The sequence below is a fragment of the Phaseolus vulgaris genome, chromosome 10 (assembly GCF_051622355.1).
Source record: "Phaseolus vulgaris cultivar YP4 chromosome 10, ASM5162235v1, whole genome shotgun sequence".
NCBI classification, from domain to species: Eukaryota; Viridiplantae; Streptophyta; class Magnoliopsida; order Fabales; family Fabaceae; genus Phaseolus; species Phaseolus vulgaris.
In genome coordinates, this window is record NC_143507.1 from 40,971,652 (window position 1) to 40,983,480 (window position 11,829).

The 11,829-nt window shown below is 28.9% G+C and overlaps 1 protein-coding gene across 1 annotated transcript; it reads right to left on the reverse strand.

Moving 5' to 3' along the window:
* Positions 1–9,213: 9,213 nt before the first annotated feature.
* On the reverse strand, positions 9,214–10,603 carry LOC137818540 (homeobox-leucine zipper protein ATHB-12). Its single transcript, XM_068622028.2, has 2 exons — positions 9,959–10,603; positions 9,214–9,710 (listed from the first exon to the last, which is right to left on the reverse strand). The coding sequence occupies exons 1-2, from the start codon at positions 10,526–10,528 to the stop codon at positions 9,351–9,353; spliced, it is 930 nt and encodes a 309-aa protein (XP_068478129.2). The 5' UTR covers positions 10,529–10,603; the 3' UTR covers positions 9,214–9,350.
* Positions 10,604–11,829: the final 1,226 nt, after the last annotated feature.

Sequence of the window (11,829 nt, forward strand, 5' to 3'; positions counted from 1 at the left end):
AAAAATATGAATTCAAGTATGAGGGTTGTTAGAAGGCTTGATTAAAAATAATTAAAATTTTATTTTGCATATATTTTCCTATATAAATATATCAGAGTATCTTATCAAAGGTTTGCTACAAAATATTTTAATGTAGATGACTAACTTTTTTTAAAGAGTATCTTATTGAAATTTCTTATTTATATTATTTTTTATTAAAAAATTTAAATAGAAGATTTTACTTAAAATTAAATCTATTGTCACTCTTAATATTAAGTTCTTTAGATGATTAAAATAAAATATTTAAGTTTTAATACATTAAATTCAATTATCTTAAAATAAAATAAAATAAATGCCACAATATAATAATGAGGAAGTGAGATATATTTTTTTTTTCAAAAAAAATAAAATAATTATTTTATTTATTTATTCGGATCAGCGAGTCAACCTGTTCCGCCTTGTTGTTGACCCATACGAATTGCAGGTTATGCGAAACGGGCCTAAACGAGTCAACATACTAAATTAATAAGTTCGTCCAACACTTTTTAGTAGCGGACTACGAGCTGGTACACATGGCTTACCCTGCATTGTCATTCATAATTGTAAAAGATCTTGGGCTAATTCTCCCTGCACTAGACCAATTATGACCTACACCCGACACTGCAAAGAAAATGTCTATTTTACTCTTATTTTTCGAGATATTTATATCCACAACACAAGTAAGACAGTTTCGCATATACAAATCCGGAATTAAGATGTGCCTTCTGGATATGAGAATCCGTAGCACAATAATGTCTTTCGGATACTAAAATTCCAAAGCTTTTTTTTCATTCTGGATGCGAAAATCTGGAAAAATGACCAGGGCAATTTGAGATTTAAAAATAAATTATGGGTGTAGATCAAAATTGATCTGGTGTAGGGAGAATTAGCAGGGAGAATTAACCAAGATCTTGAAGAGACAAAGAAGTCTCCTATAGCCCAAGCCAAGCCCAATATTCTCGCTATTAAAAAAAAAATCATTATCGTATTAACAAATTGTTTTCGAAATAATTGCGTTTATTCATTTACTTTATTTTTGTTTTGGTCCAAAACCGATAAATAGATCCAAAATTGTTTTCGGTCAAAATTTTCAAAACTACTCTATATCCTGGATTTGAAATTCCGTAATTAAAATAAATTGTAATTCAGAAGTCAAATTTTTGTTTTCTGGAAAAAGAAATTTAAAATGTAGTTCTGAAAAAAAAATTCAGAACACAAAATTTGAAAATACATTTTAGAAAAACTTTCCAGAATTCAAAAATATGTTTTGAAAATTTAAATTTGGAAATATATTATGGAAAAAGTGCAGAACACAAAATTTAAAAATAAATTTCAGAAAAGAATTTTCAGAATTCAAAAATCTAAATCGAAAATATTTTTGGAAAGAAGGTCGCAGAAGTATTATTTTATTCAATCACTCCTTTTATTTATAGTTATTTTCGTTATTTTGTAGGGATAATTTTGTCATTTTCAATGGAAGATTGGGTGCAGTTGGAATTTATATGGTGCAGGAAGAATTTGCCCTCCTTACAATAAGCCCTTCGGCCCATTGAAGCTACACTCTTAAGTTTTCTGGGTCAGAGTATGGGCTTTCCATGGATGAGATTTATTTTATCCTGTAATTAATGATATATAATTAATTTTTAAACAATAAAGCGGATTTTTAGCTGGGTACCTGGGCCACCCATCCCTCATGGGCTTCTTTGAAACTAGAAATAATATTAAAATCATTAAATGAGATATTTTTTGGAAAAAAGTTTCAGTAAACATTAAAATGAAATAACGAAAAATGTAAGTAATTTTGGTGTAAATTTTTGTATGCTATATATATATATATATATATATATATATATATATATATATATATATATATATATATATATATACACACACACGAAAGCGTAGACAATAAATGACAGATAAAGACACTTTCAAAACTAATTTTGAATTTTCTATAATCATAATTACAATCATATTAATAATATTTTACATACATTTTAAAGATATAATTTTAGTATAATCTAATATTTCTAGTTGGAAATTAGTTTCTTTTGTTTTGAAATAACTGAAAACTCAATGTATTGGATTTGGATTATCTCTTAGTAATATCAAATATTAACTGAGAAGTAGTTAGATCTCAGTCAGTAACTATGAGTTCAGAATTTTTAAGTGGTTAGTGATTTAGTTCTTATTACATTTAAAAAAAAAAAAAACTGAGTAGGAAGAAGCAAAAGAGATTAGTCTCCATGAACAGCATCGGCTTGTGTATACAAGAAAATAATGACAACATTGAAAGGTCATATGTTATGAAAGAGAGACCCAAAACATAATTATTGTGAAACATATTATTGCAACAAAATTAAAAATGATACGTATTATTTAATGTTGTTTTCCATGACTTTTTTTTACCAACACTGTTACCAGCTTACTTCACCTCAATGGCCAATTTTTCAGACAGTAGTTGCAGTGTAAGTCAATAAAACATCAATTTTTTGGTAACCACAATTTGCAAACCTTTAGTTACAACTATTCAATAGTAGAAATAAAGAAAGCAAAGCATTATTTCTTGATGTGCATTTGTGGACCTGCAAATGCTAGGATAGAAAAATGCTATTCTGGTATTTGAATATCAAAATTACCAATATATGTAACCTTAAGGATTTCTGTCTTAGCTAAAAATGTTGAGACCTATTGTAGATAACAATTTGTCATGGAATATCAACATTCTCTGCAATACAAGTGCTGCATAAGAAGAGGACAGAATAACTTTCCACCAGTTATCAGCATTTTCTATCTCAAATCAGAGTCAATTATAAATAATCTTACCAAGTGAATTCATCTTTTAACTCAATATTACAAAACTGATTTAATTATAAATAATCTTAACAAGTCTTAAATTAATATTACAAAACTGATTTATAGAGTGATAGGATAAATTTAACAAATTTCGATAAGATAAACTCTCAATAACTTTGATATCCTTTTGGTATGTGAATTTGTATTTATCTTAACCTTATCAAATTGATTTATAAAATAAGAATGGTGTAGTTATATATTATAAATTGACTTTATTTTTAATAGACTTAGATTTTCAATAGATACCTTCACCACATAATTAGGAAAAAATGTCATCTACATAATGTGATTATTTATCCTTAATGACTAAAATCTTAAGAATCTTTAAGGATCCATAAACTATATCAGGAATTGAAATATCTTTGAAGTAGTACATTGGCTCAATATACCAGTTGTTTTATGTAAAAAACAAGAGGCATCAAACTATAACTTCATGTCAACATTTATATATTATTCTCTCTACTTTGTAGGGAGCTAATAGAGCGTAGCTTATCCATGTGTTGTGGAACATTATTTAAAACCATCAAACACAGTCAACCATGTGACAGAGAGAGAAGGATTATTCTCTTTGATGTTGAAATTATCAAAAGAAGTGCAAGATTTTTCTCATTAACCTTTGATGGTAGCATATCATTCTATTCTGCTTTTCATAGTAAAGAGAACAAATAAAAACTTCATTTTCTCATGTCCATAACATCTAAAAGTAAAGAATATTAAAGTGAACAAAAATAGCATCACACAGGTTCTTTTACTCTTACTGCATGCAAATTGCAGATGCAAAGGTTTTTAAAGTGTTCCTGTTTTCTTAACAGAAAATGTTGATGACTACTGAACTGTTATTGTAAAATCCTGCACAAAGGGTATTTTTCATCAAACCTTGTTCTATATTTAAAAATATCATTAACCTTTATTTTTTAAAGGTTTTGCTGTTATTGAAGTGATTGTTCATGCATTTTGTGTTGCTGATATTCCTACTAAATAGCAGTGATATTTTTATTGTTATGTTGCTTCACATGATGTCTTTTTTTGTTTATTATATCAGACCCTATCTTTTTCATTTATTTATGCATATCACAGGTACACTTCTCTCACAAATTGTAGGAGACTTGCAATGAAAAAAATAATCAATCTTCATCACCAAGTTCATTTTCAATAAAAATGTTAGCTACCATCCACTTCATAGTTTCTTTTCAATACCATCCATTTAACATTGTAATTATAATATTCGGAATAATTTGAATGTGGGAGCACATGAATACACAGTATTTCGATCACGTACAAACACGATATTGTGTCTTTGTATGTATGCACTATAGAGAATCCACACTTAAACTTCCCTCACTGCCTTAATTACAAAACTTGTAGGTACTAATGGTGGAAAAAAATATTATTTAATGAAGAGTGTTAAAAAGGTATTCGGTTTTTTGATCATGATGGAGTTATTTTTTTTTGTTTTTACCAAAATGGGGTCCGTTTAAAAAAAATTACAAATTTAGGCAAGTCGTGCCAATTCGGCACGACTTTATATGCAGAAATCGTTCCAATTAGGCACGACTTCTGCCATGTCAAACTGAAGTCGTGCCAACTTGACATGACTTCTGCCCTGTCATATTGAAGTCGTGCCAACTTGGCACGACTTCTGTCCCGTCATATTGAAGTCGTTGGCACGACTTCTGCCGCATCATATTTTTTTTTATTGTTTATATATTGGATAGTAAGTTATGTAATGTTAAAAATTAATTTGATACATAATTTTCTAAGAGTGTTAGTTTTAAGGAACAAAAAATTGGATAATCGTGTATGAATCATGTTTGACGGTAATGTAATACAATAACTTGATTATTTGATTAATTAAAAAATGAAGAAAATTGTTATTGAATTTGGAAATAAATAGATAAATGAAAAATTATTATATTTGGAAAATAAATAGAGAATTATTGTTGTGAATTTGCAAAATAAATAGTTTGAGAAGTAATGATTTTACATAACACGTAATGATGAGAAGAAATTAATTTTTAACATTACATAACTTACTACCCAATATATAAACAATAAAATTAAAAATAAAATAAAATATTATGACGTGGCAGAAGTCGTGCCAAGTTGGCACGACTTCAGTATGACAGGGCAGAAGTCGTACCAAGTTGGCATGACTTTAGTATGACATGGCAGAAGTCGTGCCTAAATTTGTAATTTTTTTTAAACGGACCCCATTTTGATAAAAACAAAAAAAAATAATCCCATCATGGTCAAAAAACCAACGTATTCTCTAATACACCCTTATATTAATTAAAATAATTTACTGAAAGCTACAAATGAGGAGAACTAACTAAATAAGTTGTGAGAACGGTTGGAGATCCTACGCCGACTAGAGATTAGAGTATTTCATTGTATATAAGTGGGTGCAAATCTCATCCCATGAGTCGATTTTATGGGGTTGAATTAAGTTTAAAGTCCACTTTGTAATATAGTATTAGAGTCATTTAAAGTCTATCCTAGTGAATGTTTGTTAGTCTTATCAGGTCACCCGCTATCGGATCGTTATCGGATCACCCATAATATGTTATCTCACGCACGAACTGTCATGCTCGGCGTGATGGATGTGTTGAAAATTGTACATCGACTAGATATTAGAGTATTTCATTGTATATAAGTGAGTGGAAACCTCACTCCATGAGTTGGTAATAAGAACTACCAAATTTTGTGAAAAAGAATATATCTTCCTGACAATTTTTCTTATATAATAATTGAAATGTTAGAAAATAGGTTGTAGTAAACTCAAGTTTTCGTTTAGATTTATTTTGAAACTTTAAAAATATTTAAATATTTCTAAACTCATTAAATAAAAATGTATATATTGGTACTTGAAAAATGAATGTGTTTATGGCTTTAATATTGAAATGGATTGGACAGAACTTACTTAACTGGAAACGGCACTGAAAGATACAGTACAATACTTACTTGGCCATGACCAAACGACACCACTCAGACGTGCAAAGTTCACTCTTTTTACCTCGTTTCTTTTTTTCCACAACTATTCACTTATCCAGAGACAATTCAATTTGAAAGCTGATGGAACATTAAATATAAATATCTTATTAATATTAATTCTTACAGTAAAAAAAATAAGATTTAATCGTTTCCAGAAATTAATCATTCTACACGATCATGTAATTACTATTAGATTTGAGAAAAATAATTTTTTTTTAATATTTTGTAAGTTTAATCAAATTTAGTTTTAATTATCGTAATTTTTCTTACATCTTTATACTTTCTTTTTTACTTTTTGGTATTAAGTTAAGCTAGTTTAGCCTTGACATATGATGAAAAATATTTTAATTTAAACACTAGAAATTTGAGATGTATAATTTAATTAAGTAATATATTTATTATTTTGTATAAATACGATAAGTTTAGTTTTAAAAGTTAAGTTTAGTTTTAAAAGTTGTAGTATATTGCAAGTAGTGTTTTTTCACTACAAGAAAATCATCAAATAGAAATTAATTTTTAGAGATCAAAATAATTAGTTACAATAGTAATTAAATTAGAGACCATTTTAGAAACTAAAACAAATTTTGGTTTCTAAATTAGTTTCTATTATTGTTAAATAGTTTATAAATTGGTATCTAATTAGCTACCAAGATTTTAACTACCAATTATTTAGTTTCTAAAACCCTAAACTCTAAACCCTAATTTAGAAACCAAAAAATTATTTAATCTCTAAAATGTTCTCTAATTTAGTCATTATGGTTTCTAAAATTGGTTTCTATTTCATGATTTTCTTGTAGTGTTTTACAATGTTTTATATTATTTTTTATTTTGAATCCAATAATTTAATTTAAATATTTCATTTTAAAAGTTATAATTTACTTAGTCACTTATAACAAGTTAAAGTAATTTAAAAAAAATTACATTTAATTAATTTATTGATATTAAATAATAAATACATTACTTAATAAGATTATAGAGTTAAAAAATGTAATAACTCTATTTTTCTTAACTAGTATTTTATTTAATTAATTATGTCAATATTAAACAAACTAGAAACTAATAATAGTGACTAAACCCCAAAGTGTAGAATCGTGTATATAGAAACTTAGAACACATTGAGATATAATATTCATTTAGTGAATTTAGATTAAGCAGAGTAAGAGGTGCATGCACACTATATTAAAGGTACACGTTTGAATTACTCCTCTTTTTGTTGTCTCCCAGGACAATTAACCATAAAGGGCATGCTTGGTTTTAGGGCTAAACATTTCAGTTTGCACTTAAAAAGAAATTTAGAAAAGCAGAACCATTGTATAATTTAGAAAAAACATTCACTGCTTGGCTTTATCCCCTATTATTTAAAACAAATCAGGAAAAAAAATGTAGTGGTGGTACTTTTTTTAACTTTTATGAATCCAACTAATTTTCTAGCACTCCAGTTTTGACTTTTATTTCATACTTTTCTCCAGAAAATTTTCGTTTGTACAATTTTTTCTTCAAAAATAGTGTTCGATAAGGAGAGAAATAAGAAAACAAGGGAGAAGATTACATGATAAAGCATTTGACATGTGGAGATTAGTAAAGAAAAGAAAAAGTGTTATAGAAAATTGTTATATTATATTTTTTTAAATAACTTTTTAGTTTTCATAATGTATGAGTATTTTTGTTTTGACCTTAATTTTTTTATTTGTTTTAGTTCTTTGACTTAGTTCATTTTAGTCTCTATAAAATTATGACATCTTTGATAACAGAAGATTTTGATTTTAGTTTTCCATAACTATGTCAGATTCTTTTTAAAGTCAGTCATCGCATATCAGATTCATGATATTAAAGTTAAAATGAAAAAATAAATAATAGGAATTAGAATAAAAAATAAAATCAAGAAGGTGAAAAGAAAATACTCATGTTATAAATTTTGTCATCTTATCCATGATTAAATATTTTTTTATGAAGTCACGAAACTATAGTCCCTTCCTTTCTAGTGTATGATTAATATAATTATGTCACGTTCGATTATTCACCTTAATTCAGGTTCAATATTTAAAATCCATTACGATTCTATAAAATTAGACGTATTCAATCTATCTATTATTTACAATCATTATATATTCCAAATATTAACTTAGACATTGAAATATCTTTTACAAATACACCGCACTTTGTTCAAGATCAAGAAACAAAATTCGAAAGACTTGATCTGGATAATTGAGAAGATCAAGACCTTCTCACCCATACAAGAACACAAATCAAAATGTTATTCAATTTTTTTTTTCATCATGACAATAACTTACTTTTTTTTTCACTCTTTCTCTTCTCCCATAAGTATATGCATGGAAAACATAATTTTTATATTAGTCACTAATTAGGTGCTTAAACTATTTACAAGTTTTTGCATAAGTCGTTAAACTATTTTTTCATTGGCTACTAAACTAAAAAAATAAGTCATTGGAGTTGCTTTTAAACGGTTTAAAACCTCTACAAAATACCAACAATTTGTGATGATTTAATAGAATTTTTAGGAATTCAATAAAAAATTTGATATGACGAAGGATCTAATTAAAAAGAAAAGTAATTTAGGAATTTATTAAAAAAATACAAATTCTTTAGGAACATGCTGAATACTTAAACTTTTTTTAAGAATATATTATGCACAGTGTCATATTGCAGTTGCATACGAATTGTTGACCAAAACTAACAGAAGTTCTTGAGATTTTGTTAAAGTCTTGAAAGGTTTATGCTCTGAAAGTGTTAAGAGGAATTTGAAGTTTGATATAATATTTTTCCCCTTGAGAAGCCTCTTTTTTGCTAGGTTTCAGGATTTCAGCTCCGACTTACAGTAACAATGAGAATGTGAAGTGATGAGCATTGAAGAGAGCTTGTTGATATTTCACATGCCGAATGAAATTTGTATTTGCATAATGGAATAGTCTTCTTTTGAATATTATTTAAATTTTGGGTCATCAATTTTCATAAGCAATGAACACTATGCTTGTGGTAGCTGTTTTTCATTAATTCAAATTTTTATTTAATAGTTTGTATCATCCACACCAAAATAATGTGGAGTGGGGCACCTCTTGGCCCTTCAAATTGGATAGCAGTTAGTGTCAACTTTTATATTCCAAATTGCCCTTAGAGAAGGAAACATACAGTTTCATAAATTTCATAAAGTGTTTGAACAATTTGGTTTTCCACACAAGTTTATGGGATGGAATTGATGGTATTGCATAGCTTGATATAAGAAACTTGTTTTGTTCTGCCTTTATCTTAGGTCGCGTTTCATGATGTTTCCTTGTTTATTAAGTTGGTGTGTTTGGAAACTTGTTAAAAAGAGAGAGTAAAATTTGTCAATTTTGCTAAAAAAAATGTAGAAGCTATAACTAGCTGCATCTTGGTTAATGTGAAAAATTGCATGCTAAATATGGAACCAAACATGAAGCATTAATATGTATACATTCCTCCACAAAATTTTGGTTGTTCTGTTTCATTCAGGACCAGAAGTCCCACCATTGGTAATCACTGGTCGTTTGGCCTAAGAGACCATTGGATTCAAAAGCACTCCAATCTTCCGGTGAAGTCAAGGAGTCATCAGCATGCTCAACAAAGTTCAAGAGATCATGTTCATCTTCTAGGCCAAAGTCTTCCACCTTTATGCTAGCGTCATCATCAGACAGAACACCGTGCACATGTTCTGATCTTTCCATTGTTGGGCTTGGCTTTTCCTCATGTTCACATTTCATGGTGCCTCCATTTTCTGATTCACTGTCCATGCTGTTTGCTGCTTCATCTTGTGTGCGACTCTGACCTGCTTCCAGTGGCTTCTGCATTAGATGATTCAGCTTCTGCAACTGATGACAACAGACACACAAATAATTACCTTACAATATAAAGTGGATAGAAATAGAATTGTATCTTGGACAGAACTTAGAACTGAAGTTTCATTTCAAGAATCTGCATATCCATAACCCATTTAAGGAAGTTCAAACTTTAATTCTAATTCAAGAACAATACTAAAAACACTGATGGACTCAATTTAATCTCAGTATTTACCCTACTCATTTCTAAAGAATATGTTAATTTGTATTGGATAAAGTACCTGAATTAGTAATGTTTGCTTTTCCTTCTTAAGAGCATCAAAACGTGAGGCCAAACTGTTGTAATTGGATTGTAGTATACCATAGTCTCTCTCCAGTTGCTTTGACTTCCACCTAGCTCTCTTGTTCTGAAACCATATAGCAACCTGTCTTGGCTGCAATCCAAGATCTCTTGCCAGCTGCAACTTCTTTCTAGGCTCTAGCCTTGACTCTGTCTCAAACATGGTTTCCAATGATTTGATTTGATCATCACTGAACCTTCTTGTGTTGTTGTTGGCTTTCTTCTTTGATCTCATGGCACTTGATGGGGTGGTACTGCTACTGGTGTAAGTTTCTGCCTCTGCTGAATAAGTATATTCCATGTTGTGTAACACTCTCACTTGCTGCTTGCTGAGACTAAAGGGCTTTGAGTTGAGGATAGGTGAGTTAGGTGATAGGAGATTTTTTTTTGAGAGAGAGTGTGTGTGTGTGTTTTGTGATATGCAAGTATCAATTGGCTTTTGCTTATTGGAGTTCCTATCATGGTGGTCAGAGTGAAGTCCCCAATTGATGGCTTTATATCCAAAACTCATTGGTCCTGTTGACACCTTAACATACAATGTTCTTCCACCTGTACCTTGTGAATATTACCTATTTTCCTATCTCAGTGACGTTTATGCTTATATGTATTTTTTTTTTATATCTCTAGCTTTTGAGATAAACTTGGTGCACTACTTTTGGTTCCAAGCCTTCTTTCTTGGCTTGGCTTGGCTTGCTTTTGCTCAGTGCTTCAATTATAACTTTTATAATCAAATATCATATTGTGTGATCACATTGCAGCGTACCCTTCATTATTTCTCCTTTATTTAATCACAATTTTAATTATTTATGTGAGTATGAATGCAGTATTTGATATTCATTCGGTCGTTATCGCTGTCATCATTCTTTAACTTCATCGTTTTGTCCTAGAGTTGTGTCGGTTACATGAATCACGTTCTTCATGAAACTTTTATTTATGCTAGCTTAATAGTAACTGCGCTACCTTGTTCATTAAATTACTATTATTATATTGATACAGTTTTTCTTTACTATATCTTACAATATTAGTATTTCTTTAAGAGATCTTCTGCGTCTAGACATTTTAGTCAGTATTTCTTTATTACTGAAGAGAAGCCTCTGTAGTTAGCATGATTCATGCGTGGCACTTTTGGCAAATCATGAAGTAAAAAAGGAGATTGGGAAAAAAATTCAATTCATGGTATTGGTGAATGTAATAATAATCTTCAAGATCTAGCAGTTTTGGTGAAATTAGTCATTGATAAAATCTTCACAAGTTTAAAAACGCACTTAAAAATGACTTGTCCTATAAAGCTCTTAAAACATCATGTTTGATAAAACAACAAAAGATTATGCTTAGGTGGCAAAAAATGGTAATATATTATACGAATAAAAACATGTTTTGGAAATTTTTGGAAAGGCTACTTTCGACTGTAGCTTTTGCGTCTTTTTTAACATCTGACATAAAAATTTCCAAACACGTGAGTTAAAAATGCGTCTCCAAACGCACCAAATCTGAGTAAGAAATTTGAAGTGTCGCATAAAAGATCATTGTTGCGTGGTTAAGACATTAAAGTGTTTTTCTTATTTTCTTTTCATCATCATCAAATAATTTATCTAACATATAAATTTTAGATGTATTAAATATTTTTAATAAAAGTATGACTTCAATAAATTTTTGAAATCGTCTTTAATATTTGTTTTTTCCGTTTTTGACATTTATAATATTTTTATTTCAGTTTTTATTATCACGGTTTACTTGCATTGGATAAATTATTTGTTGTTTGTTAAGTGATACTTGGATGAATGACTCACGTATGCACTTTTCAATAAATTT